The sequence below is a fragment of the Spermophilus citellus genome (genome assembly GCF_964194105.1).
Source record: "Spermophilus citellus genome assembly, chromosome: 1".
Classification (NCBI taxonomy): Eukaryota; Metazoa; Chordata; class Mammalia; order Rodentia; family Sciuridae; genus Spermophilus; species Spermophilus citellus.
In genome coordinates, this window is record NC_138182.1 from 221,995,867 (window position 1) to 222,015,477 (window position 19,611).

The following is a 19,611-nucleotide window of genomic DNA, read 5'->3' on the forward strand; positions in this document are numbered from 1 at the left end:
GAAATTATTACTTTTTGAGTCAATTTCTAAAATCAAGAATATTTTCATAAAAATTTAATTAGGAATTGTTTTATGAGATCATGATCTATGTATTTCTCAATCAGAGCAAACGGCAGGGGGTGGGCTCTGTCCCTTCAAATCACTATTTCTGAGCCTTTAGCAAGGGAAATGCTAGTATAAGGGAGAAATACTGCAACAGAGGCAAAATTGATTTTTTTTTCTAGAAAGAGAGGGAGAGAGAGAGAGAGAATTTTTTTAATATTTATTTTTTAGTTTTCGGCAGTCACAACATCTTTGTTTGTATGTGGTGCTGAGGATCGAACCCGGGCCGCACGCATGCCAGGTGAGCGTGCTACCGCTTGAGCCACATCCCCAGCCCCAAAATTGATTTTTTCATATGGAATGGTAAGTACTTGGAGTTTAAAATCATTAAATAAAAGCAATAGGATCCTTGATATCAACTACTTTTTAACAAATAATGATAAAACATACATAAAATTTCTTATTATAATATTTTTTAGGTAAAGAGCTCTGTGGGATTAAATACATTCACAGTGTTATTCAGTCATCACCACTCTCTTCTAGAACTTTTCAGAGAGAATTTCTACATCCATTAAAAAAATAACTTCCTACTTTCCCCTCTCCCAATCCCTAGTAACCTCTATTTTTATTTTCTTTTTGAATTTATTTTTGAATTTGAATTATTCTAGTATCTAATCAGTATCTGACCTGTATATAAGAGGGTTTTAAAAATGTTAGCTTTTTTTTTTCTTTCTGAAATTGAAGATATTCCCATTTATTTCACTTTGCTAAAATGTATGCAGAATTCTATCTCGTATTGATACCTAAGCTTCTTGCTTTGGGGATATTATGTAAATTGTACAAAGGTAAAGAAAACCCTACTAAATAATAAAGTACTCTAATTTTTTAAAAAGATGGTAGATGGGAGGGTAGGAATGGGAAGGTAAAAGATATGCAGATACCAAATAGTATTTGAAAGATATGAAAATGTGAAATAGTAAATCTATGAGGCACTTAAACATAACATTAGGGGAATGAAAGCACAACGTACCACTACATATGTGCATTTAAAAACACCTGGAAGAGCACAGGCCTAAACAACATGATTTCAGGTGGCAGAAGTATAAGTGACTTACATTTTTTTTTCCTTTTTTGAGTTTTTCTATAGTTTTAAAATTTGCACAATGAACAAGTATTACTTGTCTAACTGGAAAAATATATTATTTTTAAAAAATCAGAAATGATGCATTTAAGACCATTTTATATTATATTGTATCATTATGTTAAGACAAGGCAGAAAAACAGAAAATACCAGGTTAAATAACCAGCTTTCTTCACAAAAATGAAGGCAAAAATAGACAAGTAAGATTATGTCAAGTAAAAAGATTCTTCAGCAAAGGATGTAAGTAGAAGTGTACAAAGACAACCTACAGATTAGGACAGATATCTGCAAGCTGTACATCCCATAAAGGGTTAATATCCAAAACACAGAGCTTAAACAATTCAATAGAAATAAAACAAAACAAACAAACAACAACAACAACAACAACAAAAACCCAATTAAAAAATAGACAAAGGGACTGGGGTTGTGGCTCAGTGGTACAGCACTTGCCTAGCATGTGTAAGGCACTGGGTTCGATCCACAGCACCACATATAAACAAAATGAATAAAATAAAGATCCATTAACGTCTAAAAAAAAAAATGGACAGAGAATCTGAACAGATGTTCCTCAAAAGAAAACATACAAGTGGCCAAAGGATATGTGAAAAATATATTCAACATTACTGAATCATTAGGGAAATGCAAATTAAAATTATAAAGAGATATCATTTTACATCTGTCAGAATGGCTTTCATCGAAGAGATGAAAAGTAAGTGTTGGCAAGGATGTGAAATAAAGGGAACCCTTGCACATCACTGGTGTTAATGTAAATTAGTAAAGCTATTATGAAAGACTGTTTGGAGACTCCTAAAAAAATTAAAATAGAATTACCATATGATCCAGCAATACCACTTCTGGGCATATACCCAAAGGATTTGAAATAATTTTTAAAGAGATGCCTACTGTGGCAGCACTCTTATTAATGCCCATGTAATGGTTATGCTAGCTAACCATCAGTGATGAATGGATAAAGAAAACGTGGCATATCATTCACCTTTAGAATGAAGGAAATTTTATTATTTGTGACCATGTAGATAGATAGAATTGAAGAACATAATGCTAGGTGAAAAAAGTAAGAATACCACATGCTCTCAGTTACATGTGAAATTCAAAACAATTAAACTCATAGATACAGTGTTGAATAGTGGTTATAGAGGCTAAAATAGGCAAGGAATGTAAAGATGGATGGCCACAGTACAAAATCTGCCTAATATAGTGGCACATACCTGTAATACCAGTGACTTGGGAGGCTGTAGGAAGAGGATCTCAAGTTAAAGATCAGCCAGCCTCAGTCACTTAGTGAGGCTTTAAATAACTTATGGAGACCCTATCTCAAAAAGGGGAGGGGGTTGTGGTTGTAGCTCATTGGTGAAGTGCCCCTCGGTTCAATCCCACTATCATTTAAAAAAAAGGGGTGGGGGTACAGAATCTTAGATGAGAAATATGGGTTTTTTTCGTTCTATTGAACAGTGTGGTGAATACAGTTAATAATAAAGTACTGCACAGTTCAAAATTGCTAAATGAGTAAATCTTAAGTGCTCTCATCTAAAAAAAAACAAGTATTTGAGGTGATGGATATGTTAACTAGCTTGATTTCATGACTATGCATTGTATTCATAAACCAGAAAATCATTTTATACCCCATACATTTATACAACTTAAAGTTGTTAATTTACAATAATATAAAAATTCTAATGCAGAACAAAAATATTTTCAGAAAAAAATAAACAAGATTTCTTAATTTTAGATTTTTTTTTTTTTTTTTTTTGGTAATACTAGGGATCAAAACCAGCACCTTACACATGCTAGATAAGTACTTTACCACTGTGTCATACTTCCACAGGCCATCTTAATTTTGTTACTATTACTTTACATATTTCTATTATAAATAAACTTTCCTTATCTTAAAAAAGAAAATATACAAGTGGCAAATAAGCATATGAAAAGATGTTCCAAATCATGTCATAATGGAAATGCAAATTAAAACGACAAGATACTACTATACCCTTAGTAAAATGGCTGAAGTCCAGAACACCAAGTGCTGATGAGGCTATGGAGAAAAAGGAACTCTCATTCATTGCTGGTGACAGTTCAAAATGTTACAACCATTTTAGAGAATAGTTTGGTAGTTTGTTTTTTTTATAAAACTAAACATAGTTATCCTATGACCCTTGCTCTTCATTATTTACCAAAAGGAGTTAAAAACTTATGTCCACATAAAAACCTACACCTGGATGTTTACACGTCTACACTTTATTCAAAATTGCCAAAACTTAGAAGCAACCATGATATCCTTTAGCAGGTGAATGGACAAGTATGCTGTGGTAATCTGGACAATGGACTATTATCCAACACTGAAAAGAAATGAATTACCAAGCCCCAAAGATATGGTGGGAACTTAAATGTTTATTACTAGTGAAGGAAATCTATGTAGCAAAAAGGCTACACAATGTACAATTCCAATTATCTGACATTTTGAAAAAGGCAAAACTATGAACACAACTTAAAAGGATTAGTGGTTACCAGCAGTTGGGGAGAGGGAGGAGTGAATAAGTAGAAAAGAGAAGATTTTAGGGTGGTGTCTCTGTTGACTCTCAAATCCACAAATGTACAACACTAAGAGGGAGTAGAGCCTTCCTGTAAACTATGGACTTGGAACAATGATATGTCAAAGTAGTTTCATCAACTGTAACAAAGGAACTACACTGGCAGTAGATGCTCATCATGAGGAAGGCTAACATGGACAGGAACAGGGACATGGTGAAATCTCTACACTTTCCTCTTAATTTTGATGTGAACTTAAAACTGCTCCCAAAGCATAAAATTTTCAAAAATAATGGAATTCATAGAGTCCCCTCTTCATCATACCCACTCTAACAGTTATGTGGGGAGTGAGGGGGTCTCTATTCAGAGGTTTTGCCTGGGATCTGAATTTAAAACAAAAAAACAAATTTTCAGGTGACTTTGATCACATAATAGACAATATATACAACTACATTCTCATCGAAAACATGACGAGAGATATCTCATGTTTACTACACATAGCTACAGGAACTAAATAAACCACAGGTATTCATAAGGTGACATTTCTGATGCCAATAAAATTATAACAACTTACTCATTTAGTAAAATGTCAATTGTCATGTGGTTTTGATTGGGAATATTTATTACCAGTTTCTTCTGATTTGCACTGTTTCAAGTCGATTTCTTTCTGTCTTCAAAGAGTATATTTTGAATAGAGTACAAATACTTCATAATAGGTGCTCAATAAATATTTGCTGAATTAAACTAAATTGAACAAATTAGTTATTCTCCACACAGTCAAAAGCAAACATTTAAAATAATTTAATTTAAGCACTTGAGTGACTATATTACCTTCCGATTCTATTTCAAGATAAACATCCTAGTGCCATTCTAAGTACACTACAGTCCCTGAAGCTGGCAGCCAAAAGAAGAAATTTATTTGGGGAGCACAGCATGAAAACTGTTGACTACCGGCCAGTTAATGCAAATGTCCCTTTCTTCCAACGTTTAGTTAGCATAAAATAAAAATAAATATTGCTAACAGAACCAATGTTTTGAGTTTTCACGTGACTTTCTACCCAAACCTAATAATTCATTGCCTTTCTAAAACTTGATTACTGAGTCTAAAAATGTTGCATGAGACTTAAGTGTGCATTCATCAGGATAGGAAATGACAGGTCTTATCTCAGTTATGAACTCAAAAGATGTTAATAATCCTCAGAAATATGCACCTAGAAATATTTCACACATGAGTGCATATATCACCATACACCAATATAAATATATCACTTAGAGCCAAATATATGTTTGCCAAAATGCTACCTCAAAAAAAAAAAAATCTTATTCAGGCTGAGGTTGTGACTCAGTGGTAGAGCACTTGCCTAGCATGTGTGAGGATTGGATTCTCAGCACCACATATAAATAAATAAAATAGAGGTCCATTGACAACTAAAAAAATATTAAAAGAAAAAAATTTTAAAAATTGTATTCAGGAAAAAGCTCATGATGTGACAATATTCAGAAAGAAGATCCTTAACCTTTTCACTATATACACCTTTTCATCTATCCACTATTTCTTATAGTATATTACATGGCACACAGTAGGCATTAAATGAATAATTATGGAACCTAAAAATTTAAATCTAGTATTCTAAATGTCCAGTTAATAAAACAAATAAAAATAATTTAATGATACTTTGGAGCCAACTCTTATGTGAATCTCATTCTGCTAGATTTTAATATTTTTCCATTGACTACCAACAGGATTTTTGAATAGCAAGTGATTAAAGTGATTTAGAATAGCAACATATTTCTAATGGAAGAATTATAAGGAACATGAAATTAATATTATAACACAAACAAGTAGGTTCTCAAATTTGAGACAGAAATTTTGGCATGATATTTTAAAATGTTCTTGGGTATTGCCTTAAAGATTCCAATTAAAAAGATGTGATCAAGCTTAGAAAGGATCATTTTTAACAAGCATATATTCTAAGAACCACACTAGAGAAATAGTCCTTTGTAAAAAGAAGGGGAAACAAAACCAAATTTGTTTCCACACCTGAGCCTTGAATTTAGCTCTTTCTGTCTTGGCAGACGAGACAAAAAGGAATTAAAGAGGAAGAAACCATTGGCTGATAACAGGAAGCCTGGCAGTTTGTCAAGGAACACCAATAAATTACTTCAAATCTTTTTTTGTAAATAGGCACAGTATGCACATAGAGAGAAAAATATACCCTAGCATTAACAACAACAACAACAAGAATCTACCAGATGGCACTTCATGTAAAGGACAGTGAATAATAGAAACAAAAATGTCCTTATGAGCAATCTGGAGAATCTATAGAAGCATCATCAAAGGGTATTTTCTTATTCTAATTTAATTTTAAGCATGAGGACAAACTTTTACACACTGCTGATTCTAAACTGGTATGGCCTCCTTGGAGAACATGAAAGATGCATGTTCCTTACAATCCAGCAATTCTACTTCTGGATATAACCTAGATTCAGAAAAACCCACTTATGTGCCCTAAGAAACACATACAAGACAAGTGCCAGTATTGTTTATATTTGTAAGAAATTGTAATCATGGTGAATAACAGTCAACGAATAGGGCAAACTGTGGTGTATGCATACAATGGAGTATAATAATTAGGAAAAAAATTAATGAACTAGAAGTATATGTACCCATAAAGATGAATTTCAAAAATATACCACTGAGGGTGAAAACCATTTGAAGAATAGTGTGATACAGAACACATAAACACACACCAAATGCATTGTTTCAAAAACATACTTTTGCGGTAAAAATATAGAGAAACTCATGGGATGATACCAAAGTCAAGGACAAACGGTTAGTTATTCTGAATGGGGTACAGGGCAATGGGATTAGGGATGATTAGGGATTTAATTGTATCAGTAATGCTTTATTTCTTTAGAAGGGTCATATATACAGAGGGGAATGTTAGATGTCTGAATTATTTAATAATAAATGAAAACTACAAGGGGATAATATTAAACTATATCCTAGTAAAATCCTAGGGGCATAATGTAATATGATTCACGCAGATTCCTTTCCAGTGATAACAAGTGGATAGTAGGGGAAAGAGGAATGGACAGGGAACATGCCCTGTATACTAGAGAGCAGCCCTCGACAGATTAAGGAGATCAAAGAATGTCTGTACTGTAGAGACACTGAAGCCCTTAAAAAGCAGGAGACTAATCTACATAAACCGATAGGGAAATATGGCCCCCACATATTAAAAAACAAAAGCAAGTTACACAATAGTAATGCTTAGTGTGATCACATTTTAAAAAGAAAAGGTTTACGTATCCTTGTAAACTCATCTACTTAGCTAAGACCAAACGTGGCTTTTCTTTTAGATTTCACCTTACCTAACCTTTCAGTGCTGCTGGCCACCGCCGCTGTCTCCTCCTCCTCCTCCTCCTCCTCCTTCTTTTTTTTTTTTTTTTACAACACTGGGAATTGAGCCCAGGGCCTGGCACATGCTAGGCAAATGGTCACCACTGAGCCACATCTCTAGCCCCATCTTCTTCCTCCTTAAAGCACTCTTTCCCCTGCCCCCGAAACCATCACTGTAATGCCCTTGGTTTTCTACTATCTCTCTGGCTACTACTCCTCTGTGGTTTTTCAAGCTTCTCTTCTAATGTAGCTATGAAATCTCAGCAGTTCTAAGAATCAGTCTTGAAACATCATTCTCCATTATCCTCTCTGCCAAAATGATCTCATGTACACTCAGAACTTCTATCATCACTTAACATGAAGAGGGCTGGCAACAAACATATTGTTACCTTTGACTTTTCCCTCTGAACTCTACCTAGCTGCACACACAGCAGCTTCCTTGAATGTCTGCAAGTAATTCTAATATATATATGGAGGAGGACTTTTGGAAGAAATATGGTTAGATGAGCTCATGAGAATGTTCCCCCTTTTGATGGAATTAGTAGCTATGCAAGAAGAGGAAGATAGACCTAAGATAAAATTCCCCTACAGTCTCTCACCAAGTGATGCCTTGTCCCCTGCCCCCAGACTTCCCAGCTCCACAACTGTAAGAAATAAATTTATTTTTCTTTATAAATTATCCACTCTGTAGTATTCTGTTTTAGCAGCAGAAAAGAGACTAAGACCCTCTACCAGTACATGCCAGGATTCTCCACCCAGATGCACAAACCACTGTCACCTCTAACATTGTCAGCCACCACACTCCCATCTATCAGAGTCCTATTGATTTATTTCCTAAATATCTTTCAAATGTGACTCCTTTCCACTTAAATTAGCCACACAAACTTTGTCCAAACTACCAATTATCTCACCCAGACTACTTCACTGGGCTACTGATTAAGACACTCTGATCCATTTAGTTCTTCCTCAATACATTTTCCAGATTTCAGCCAAAGCAGACATGATCCTACCAAGTATTAACAAACACTTATATTCTGCTTGATAACTCTATTTCTTTCCAACCACCTTTGGGAAGAAATATTGCCTGAGATGATTTTTCTCCTTTTCATTTTCCCTTCTTTCTCTATTAAATTTGTTACTCTAATACCATAACAAAAATTCAAAAATTAAAATAACTTAAAAAACACTGGGCAAAATGGCCTGCTATGTCTCTTCTGGTATTAAGATACATGATGAAACGATTTAAGCTACTCAGCTCTGATTATTTTAAAAACACACATAAAAAGAAAATTCATGTGAGTTTGATGTATTTTCAGAGGTATATTTAATAGAACTAGTATTTTACCTTGTAAAAATGCCATCCACAATCCCAATTGTTGCCTCCTCTGCAGGAACATACGAGCCAATCTGAGCCATGATAGTAATCAATGCGACTTGTTTTATGTAGGAACTCTTTCCACCCATATTTGGTCCAGTGATTATCATTACTCTTTCTGAGTCCTCCTGAAATCAAAAAGGAATTTCAATTATAATACCAGAAGGATTTTAATGTAATGTCCATAATTTATCCCATAAATGGGAATTCATTGGGTAAAACATCCCTTTGTGACATTTAAATATGTTACTGTATAATCCATTTGCCAGTGTTATAACAAAATGTCTTAGCTGGGTAATCTGTAAAGGAAAGAGGTTTATTTTGTTCACAGTTCTGGAACCTCAAGAGCATGGCATTGACTTCTTCTCAGGTCTGGTGAAGGCCTCGTAGTGGACAGGATCACCATGGTGAGAGCAAAAGCCAGAGGGATCTTATCACAAGACAGGAAGCCAGAGACTGGTAGGGGCCACATCTCTTTTTATAACTAACAGATCATTTTTGTGTGAGTTAACTCATTCCATGAGACCAGTATTAACCTATTCTGAGAGCAATAGCCTCACTGGCCTAATTACCTAACATTTGGCCTCACTTCTTATTTTTGGTGCTGGAGGTTGAACCCAGGGCTTGTATATATTAAATAAGTGCTCCACCACTGAGCTGTACCCCCTGCTGCTCAGCCCTGCCTCTTAAAGCTTCCACTGCTTCTTATATCACCACTCTGGGGTCAAGGGTTCCAATGCAGGAACTTTTGGGAAACAATAACATCCAATCAGCAATATATATCAAAATAAATACCAGCCTGAACAACGCTATTGCAGAAAAGTGAACTCAGTACACATAGCTGTTTCAAGGTATTAAAAAAGGAAATAAAGAGAAAGCTGAACTCATCAGACATTCTTTAATCTGCCTATCTGAGTGTTTTTCATATTGCTTTTATTTAAAATCTGTCCATCTTAAAACTATAAGCATTATTGTCACAAGCCGTCCATGGGTTGTGTGTAGGTCACCACACATGGAAGCCTAGTGGGATCGAAACACCTGGTGTCTGGGAATGACCAGTGGACATTTTCTCTAGTCAACTGCCCAGAGACATTGTGAATTTCTATTCTGCTCTGCCATGACCCACACAGCACCTGAGATGGGTGTAACCTGCCAAGATGCCAATCAACCTGCTGACTGCAAGACATCAGGAAGCAAGACTCTGTCCTTGAAACCTTACCCCTGTCTTTGATGTATCCCTTAAATAAACCACAGGAGCCATCTTTCCTTTGTCTGGTTCCAGCTATTGTTTGGACTGGATGTATCAAGATCTCCACTTTTCTAAATACTTCTGACTCTTTGTGTTTTGTTCTTCATTAATTATTTTAGACTTTAAGTTTTCAGGTGGCTTACATCCTCCTCAGCAGAAAAATGAACACTCCAATGAGATGCTAGCTGTGGCCTCTGTTACATTATAACTAGAATAAGATCTATTCTGTGCTTTATAATTATGTCAAAATGAATTCTACTGTCTTGTATAACTAAATAGAACCAATAAATAAATTAAAAGAAAGAAAAAACTATAGGTATTACATATCCAATTGCCCAAGACCATATTTTGGGTTAGTGGTACATAGATTTTTCAGTCATAGGTAGAAGACTATTAAAACAAATTTACAACATCAATTCTAGATGTGAGTTTTGTCAGCACTTAATTATTCATTGGCATTTTACCAAAATATATGGCAGAGGTAGATGAGCTACAGCCCTTAGATGACCTAATTTTCTACCTTCCTTGTATTAATTGATTATAGCACATACTATGTATAGACTCCGCTAAGGGAGTTTGTCCAACTGCAGCCCTCTGCAGAGAAGTTATCCCAAGGCACCCATACTCTATGCTATGTGAACCAATACCTTGGCCACACCTACCTGGTCCAACTTCTGACTGGTTAATGAGTCTAGCATAAAAGCTCTTCTCAGAATAGGCCAATTAAACACTCCCTTAGAAGTTAACTGGAAACTATAGAAAGATTCAATCAGCTAATAAGTGCATCAGAACTTGTAAAGCATCACAGAACAGGCCACAAAGCACTGGAAGATATTAATAAAAAGTTATGAGGAAACAAAAGATATGAAAAAAAATACATATGCCGAGGATAAAGAGGGCAGTTAGTACTGAAGTAACAAAAAGATGCAGAGAAAGAGGAGCTGAGGATCTTCATGAAAATAATGTGGGATCAAAATAAAGCATTATAACATCTCAGCACTTTGGGGGAGGGGGCATTTCATCCCTAAAGCTAATTAGCCACACATTCGCATTTTCCCTGATGTCAAACTGTACTAGAGATGCTGTTCTTCCTGTGTAATTTCTTCTCTTGTAGCGACACGTGGCATAATGAATCTCCACTAATGGAACTTGAGTGAATCAGAAAGAGCCTAGAATAGTAGGAAAAGGGAAAGAAGTTTGGTATGAGAATGGTGAAACTAATGATAAAAATAAAATGAATTCTGCAGAGATTTAAAAAATAATAAGCCTACGAATAAACAACCACATATCTGGTATAACCAACTACTTTTAAAATTTTAAATAAAGCTAATATTTATTTTTTTAAAATGGCAAAATGATACCAAAAGGGAGAATCTAATAATCCTGTATTTAAAAAATTAAACCTGTAATTGAAGCCCTTTCACCAAAAAATCTCTAAACCCAGCTAACATCCCCACTAAGTTCTTGAAAACATTTAAGAAATAGCACTAATATTACAAAAAAATTTCTAGATAATAGAACAAGAGGAAACTCTTCCCAAATCATTTCATAAGGCCAATCAATATAATATAGATACCAAAGCCTGACAGGAACTTTACAAGAAAGAAAAATTTAAGACTAATTTTACCTATAAATATAAAAAGCAAAACCCCTTAATAAAATTTTAATAAGCAAATACTAGGTATAGAGCTTCTGAGAAATTCAAGGTTGGTTGATTAGTTTAATATTCAAAAGCCAATCAATAGAATTTGCTGCACTAACAGAATAAGGAAATTATCTGATGATCTTTAATGATACAGAGAAAGCATTTAAGTTCAACATTTACTAGTGAAAAGAATAAGATAGAGATACAAAAGGTATAAGAATTGGAAAGATAATAATGAAACTGTTATTATTCATATGGTTGTGTTCCCAAAAAGAAATTTACAAAAATGATTAGAACTGATAAATGAATTTAGTGAAATCAAATTAGATACAAGTTCAGTATTCAAAAGTCAACTTTAACCCCTACATTTTAGCACTAAGTAATTAAAAATAAATATATTTTAATCAAACAATTTACCAAAGTATCAAAATAAGTCAAATATCTAGGAATAAACCTAACAGAGAGTGAGATCTTTATACAGAAAGCTATAAAACTATTATGGAAGGAAATTAAAGAATACCTAATTAAATGAAGTAGGATACTGTGTTCATGAATTGGAAGGCTCAATATTGTAATGCTATACAATTAGTAATGCTATACTAATTAATAATGCTAAAATAATTAATGCTATAGCAGTGGAAGAGAACAGAATCTAGAAATAGATGTGCATGTATATCATTCCTTGATTCTAACAAAGGTGACAATGCTGCTCTGACAAAGGACGGACTTTTTGATGACTTGGGCTGGGTCAAAGAATGTCTATACTGAAAAATATGAAATCATGATTCTCTATCTTACTTAGTAAACAAAAATCAATTCCAGATAGATGATAGGTTTGAAATACAGGAACAAATATTAGGGCTATCAGACAATAATACATGATTCTGATGTAAGCAACAACTTCTTAAACAGATCTTCTTAAACAGGACTATAAAGGAGAAGACTGAAAAATTGGAGTACGTTAAATAAGGAAGTTATGTTTATCAAATGGTACCATTAATAGACTGAAAATCTAAAGAACAGAAGGTACCATTACATTATGTATTTTCCAAGTACTTGAATCATATATATATGATTGATATATATATATATATATATGTGTGCAAATATTATATATAAATCAAAAGAAAAAACTAAAAAGAAAATGACAAAAGAAGATATACAAATGGTTGCTAGTAATATGCAAAAGTGTCCAACTTCAATAATCATTAGGAAAGTGAAAGTACAAATCCAATCATAAAAAGATACCACAACTCCATGTGTACAGCTAAAATTTAAAAACAAAAATTGTCAATGTTATATTTTGGCAAAGATGTTGAGGAAATAAATTGTATGTCATTTTGAAAAACAAAAACCTTAGCAGTATCTACTAAAACTTAAAACAGAAACAGCTAAAGAATTGTGCTCCTAAGCACATCTTAAACAGAAATGTAAATGATAAATAACAAAAGGTACGTGAAAGATTGTTCACAGCATTATTTTTCAAAATAGCCTCAAATTGCAAATAATTCCAATGTTTATCAACAGTGAAACAGATAAACTGTGATATATTCATACAAAGAATTCTATATGACAATGGAAATAAACTACATGGAAAATCTGTGAATGACTCGCACAAAAACAATGTTGGGGCAGGTTGGGGCTGTGGCTCATTGGTAGAGAACTTGCCAGCACATGTGAGGTACTGGGTTTGATCCCCAGCACCACATAAAAAAATAAATAAAATCAAGTTATTGTATCCATCCCTGACCAGAAGGGGTACCATTTCTACTCTAATGTTCTATTTCTGGATTTGGATGTTGGACACTTGAGTAACTTTGTAAAAACTGACCAAGCTGGACACCCACAATCTGTGCATGTTACATTTCAATAAAGTTTTGAATGGAAATGATGTCATTCTCACAAATAAATCTAAAAAGCAATATAATTCCAGAAGCTAATTCTGAAATTTATTTGATAGAGAAAAAAAATCAAGGAAACGTCAATACAATTTTGAAGAAGTACAACTGGGAGGGAGACTTTATTATTAAGCTATAGGAAATAAAATTGTGGTACAACTTTAGAAAAATGCAGACAGAGCAGTCACAGAAAGCCCACTAACCAAATCTATAGATGCCACTCTGGTGCATGTCATCAGTGGTGAGATTACAAGTCAGCCAAAAAAGATGCAATATTCAACAAACAATGGTGGGACAACTGGGTATCCAAATGGAAAAGGAGCAAGGCCTAACTCCCACACAAAGTCCCCCAAGTCAATTCTTAATGGATGAAGGAACTAAATGTGAAAAGTAAAACTTAAAACTTTTAGAAGAAAACATAGAAGATTAGATTAATAACATCAAAATAGAGAATGATTTATTGAATAAAATAGAAAAATAATACAATTCTGTCCTCAGGTACACATTAAAGAGAAATGTATATGATGCTTAACAAAAGATAAGTAAATGATTGTTCACACCAGTACTTCACATAATCGCCTCAAACTGGAAGTAACACAAATGTACAATAGCATCAATAGAAATTATAAAATCTGATATAGTCACAGTGAATTCTTTGACTGGAAAACACATAAATCATAAAGGGAAATCATTGTCAAAAGAAATCATCAAACACAAAATAAAAAGGCATACAACAGGTAATAATATCCTGAATACAAAAGTAACTCCTACCTATTAATGACACTAAAACCAAACCAACGGAACAATGGGCAAAGGATAAGAATAGGATATTTGATGAGAAAGAAACACAAAAGATCAAAAAGCATATTAATAATTAGGGAAAGGAAAATGTAGTCAGCAGCATTGTTCAAGAGTCCTACAAGCAATTGCTTACTTATCTGAAAGAACACTGGGTAAGCATCCAAAGGAAACAAACTCAGTATGTTGAAGGGACATTTGCACTCCCATATTCATTGCTACATTATTCACAATAGCCAAAAAGTGGAAACGACCTAAGTGTCCATCAACTGGTGAATGGATAAAGATAATGTGGTACAGTCACACAATGAAATATGACTTGGTCATTAAAAAGGATGAAATCCTATCATTTGTGGCAATGTGAATAGAACTGGAGGTCACTATGTTAAGTGAACTAAGCCAGGTACCAAAATCACACTTATATGTGGAATCTAAAAATGCTGACCTCACTGAAATTGTGAATAGGATAGTAGTTGCCAAAGGCTGGGAACAGTAATATTACTGTGTATTTCAACAAGCTAGAAGAAAAGATTTTGGATGTTTTCACCATAAAGAAATGATAAAATATTTGAGGAGACAGACATGTTTACCCTGATTTAAACATTACACAATGTACAAATGTATCAAAACATCTCACATGGTCCATCAATATGTATAATTTTTAAGTTTTTATGTGTCAATTAAAAATAAACTTAAATGGATGGAAACGGAGAATATCATGCTAAGTGAAATAAGCCAGACTCAGAAAAATCAAGGGTCAAATGCTGTCTCTCATATGTGGAACCTAGAGCCAAATAAGGGAAAGAAGGCAATGGTGGGGGATGGATCAGATATAATTATATAGGGATGATCAGAGGGGCAGAAGATAGAGAATGAGAGGGAGAGAGGAAGGATAGGAAAGGGAAGGATATATGAAATAAATATAACAAAATCATGTTATATGCATACATAAATGTACCACAGGGAATTTTACCTTTATGTATATGTAGAAAGCACAAATCAAAAATAAATAAAGGAGTGAAAGGAAGACCAGTAGAGTAGAGGGGAAAAAACATAAGGAGGGAGGTGATAGGGAAAGTAGGAATTGAAATCAAATTCCTTACCAGTATTATTTTGTCAAAATAAAACCAAATATTATATATAATTATAATACTAAAATAAATAAAGAATAAAGTATACAATGGCAATGGTAATCAAGTAAAAATAAGTTTAAAGAGAAAGAATAAAGAAATGTGAATAGAGATTTTTGAAAGAATAAATTTAAAGGCTGGGGTTGTGGCTCAGTGGTAGAGCACTTGTCTGACATGTGTGAGGCACTGGGTTCGATCCTCAGCACCACATAAAAATGAATAAATAAATGTCCATCAACAACTAAAAAAATTTAAAAAGGAATAATTTTAAAAGATAATTTTTCACATGTATCAGATTATAATAAAGGTGAAAAGTCACTTTACATAGCATGTTGGCAAAGATATGGAAAACAATTTGGAAATGACTGGTAAAAATTCTGTATACTGGTATATATGACCAGCAATTTCTTTTTAAAATATTCACCCTAGAAAAATACACAAGGGATAAAAACATCACTTATAAGATTATTCATGTAATATAGTTTGTATTCATAATAGAAAAAGAAATAATCTATTTTCTATCATTAGAAAAATGAATAGATCTGCTTGTATAATTACTAAACAATATTTGTGATGGAGAACACAGTAGTATAGGCTCAGAGGGACATTTATGTACACTGAAAAATGCACAAAGCATAATTATATATTTTAGTAGACACATATGTCAAATAGAAGAATAAAAGCCATGCATAAGGATATCAGGATAATGGTTACCAGAGAGGGTAGGAAGTGAGGAGGGAGGAAAAGGGATGGCAGTTAATTAGGTACAACCCTAGCTATGGCTGTAATACTTCATTTACTTTAAAAAATCCTGAAGTAAATATTACAAAGTATCAACCCTAATGCATTCAGGAGGAGGAGGGGGAGGGGGAGGAGGGAAGGGGAAAGGGAAGAGGAAGGGGAAGGGGAAGGGGAAGGGGAAAGGGAGGGGAGGGGAGAGGAGGGAGAGAGGAAGAAGAAGAAGAAATAATAATGACATATTGGAGAGTTTGACTGTTGGAAGGGAGGGATATATTACCAAAATATTAGTGTGAAACTGTAATTAAAAACCATAAATAGACTCTTCCCTGGGTTTTATAGATGTTAATAATTTATTATGTCTTATTCAAACATTTTGAATAGTGTTTTGATGTCATTTATACTATAATGACATTTTAAACTAGTTTAGTGTTTAAAAAAGTAACTTGATTTTTAAATGTAGACATGATGAACTCCTCAAAAGACAGGGTTTTTGTCACAATTTTCAATCTAGAAACTAATAAGTTCTTATGGAGCAAGTTATATGGCTTTGTCTAGGGAATCACAAACAATTATACCTTGTATAGTTGATATTGATGAATGCCTGCTGGATGCAAAAATTCAATAAGAGAAATTGTGTCACTGCCATTTTTCCAGTGCTACAGTAAGGAATAAAAATTAGCTGAAAAAAATAGATTAATCCAATATCAAAAGAAATACTAAATCATCAAAAAACAAAAGAATAATTATTTCATGGATCATCCTCAGGAGCATTCAAGTAACTTTTTATGAACACATATGCATAACTTAGGAAAAATTCACAGAACTTCTCAATGACATTTTGGTTTTGGAACTTTGAGAACACTACATGGAAATAAAGCAATAGAGAAAAGTACACAATGGAGAGTGGAAGAAAAGGATGCCAGGGAGCATACTGCAAAGGAGGGAGGCAGGTGCCATCCCCAGACTCCCTGAACTGTGCCCACACTGTTAAAGGAGCTGCCTGCACAGGGCCACCACACTCACACAGAAAAAACGTACAACTTCTACCTTGTCAAAGCCTGGTAACTTCCCACAATGTCTTGAGGGATAAGATTACTTAAACGTACTGTTTAAGTAATCTAGTGAGAATCAGTAATTTGAAAAGGTACTTTTTAATTCTAAGTACCACATAAAAATTAATAAATAAAACTAAGGTATTGTGTTCATGTTCAACTAATATATATTTAAAGAAAAGATATTGGAGTGTCGTGAGAAATATTCTTACATGATGTACATCTTTGTTTCTTTTTTTTCCTGAGGTCCTAGAGACACAAGTTGTATATATCATTTTCAAGAGAAGTTTCAAATAAAGAAATATATGCATTAAAAAACCCTTAGTTTAATAAATTGTTTTAATAAGAGAGTGATAAAGCACCCTAGCATTAGTGCTAAAAATCTGGGCTTCTGCTTCTGGCACTGTCATTAAGTAGCTACACCTCACTTCCTCATCTGCAAAATTGAGTAAATCCAGAAATCTTGGCCTTACGTGAATTTGTGAAGTTCAAAATAAATATGAAATTGCTTTGAAACTATAAATGCTATCAAAGTTTTTGTAAATTGTTATTGCTTAAAAATATGAGATACTTAAAACAGTCACCTTAAGAAAAATTCCCAATATATGATACACTAATTAATTGAAACAGAAGGAATGAACTAAAGGAAATGGAAAATAGGAAATGAAAATAAATTTGGCCTAAGTCAAATGTAAAAGTAAGAAATTAAACTTATTTGTTGAGTTTCATTAAGTGAAATTATGTGTAGGGCACTTACACATATAGCAGTGTTACTCTCCTTTGAATTTAAGTTGTGTACAAATTAGCTAAATGGATGAATTATCCAAAGTGAATATGCAAGTCTGACATTTCCCAATGACAAAAGGAATGGTATTTTTCTTTTATACTGAACTTCAGAGAAACTGTTGACTTGTTTCTTATTTCATTTCTTACACATTTATTATAGGATGATATAATATCTAATTCAATTGAGCTTTAGGAGTTGGAGCCAGTTAATATGCCAATATTAATTCTTTGTACATAAGAGAAAATATTATGTACACATTTAGACTTCATAGTTTTAATATTTAAACAATGTTTATTTAGCTGGGAAATAGTTCTGTCCTTTACACTACATACCACTGAGTGGTGAATGACTGAAGGAATAAAATGACACTTTAAAAACTTCTTTAACCAGGTAGAGAGTATCTACCTAAACCCTACAGCAAACACCAGACATAATAGTGAAATGTTAGAAACCTTTCCTTTAAATCAATCAAGACTGGATGCTCACATTTTCTTTGAGGTCCTAGAAAGCATAACACGGCAAAAAAGGAAATTAAAGGCCTCAGGACTATAAAGGATAAAACAAAATTATCCTTATTCACAGGTCACATAATCTACAAAGAAAATAATAGGGACTCTCTAGAAAAAAAAATTATATTTAATGAGAAAATTCCAGGAAAAAATAGTATAATTAATGAGAGAATCTAGCAAAGCAGCTAGACTCATGATATAGCAAAATCAGGTTACAAAATCACCTGCATTTTTCTGTAAGAGTAACAAATAAATTGAAAACATAATTGTAAAAGGATATGAACTATGAACCAACAGAAAGCATTTAGCAATAAATCTAATAACATACAGAAATTTAAAATTTCATTGAGAAGATAAAAAGAAAAACAAAAGCACACAGCATTCATGGAAGTACATGACATATTCACATGTCATATCTGTATCAAGGTAATGACATCAACCATTTCCCAAACTGATCTAAAAATCAATCCTGTGCCTACCTTTCCCCAACCAAAAAGTGCGTAAGTTGATTCTAAAATGAAATGGAGAAGTTTAAATGTAAAAGAAAAGTCAAGGAGTGCTACTAGAAGAATAACTGGTGGGGAGAACTTTCCCTTTCAGATGTACTACAGTAAGTAAGACTGTGTGATCTGGCTTAGGGAAAAAAACAAAACAAACACACACACACACAAAAAAAAAAAAGCAGTAAAAAATAATAGTATCCCAAACAGACCCATAAAAACATGGAAACTTAATATGTGACTAATAATTCTGTATATTGATAGGGAATGAATGAATTGTTGAAAAACTGGTGTAGAATACCTGATGATCCATACAGAAAGATATAATGATAAAAACTCTAAATCTGAAAATGAAATTTTACCAAGTTACTACAAGAGAGTATCTTTTTAAATTTTATTGTATTTTATTTTTAATACTTTTATTTAGTTATAATGGACACAATACCTTTACTTTATTTATTTATTTTTAATGTGGTGCTGAGGATTGAATCCAGGGCCTCACACATGCTAGGTGAGTGTTCTATCACTGAGCCACAACCCCAGTCCTACAGGAGAGTATCTTTACAACCTCAGAGATTAAAAGAATTTCTTTCTTCTTCTTTTTTTTTAAAGAAGTTGTGTGATAACCGACGTGATTCTGCAATCTGCATTTGGGGTAAAATTGGGGGTTCATAACCCACTTCAATCTAATGTATGAAATATGATATGTCAAGAGCTTTGTAATGTTGTGAACAACCAATAAAAAAAAGAAGTTGTGTGATAAATTTATTTAAAGTTATTAAAATAGTATACATGAG

General features: G+C 33.4%; 1 protein-coding gene across 1 annotated transcript in view; it reads right to left on the bottom strand.

Moving 5' to 3' along the window:
- The window catches only part of MSH3 (mutS homolog 3), a gene marked incomplete at its 5' end in the record, with an annotated part of 194,987 nt that overhangs the window by 26,054 nt on the left and 149,322 nt on the right, over nt 1-19,611 (bottom strand). Inside the window, one exon of the mRNA XM_081276914.1 lies at nt 8,476-8,633. Within this exon, the coding sequence (XP_081133040.1) occupies nt 8,476-8,633 (158 nt within the window). The remainder of the gene's footprint in view (nt 1-8,475; nt 8,634-19,611) is intronic.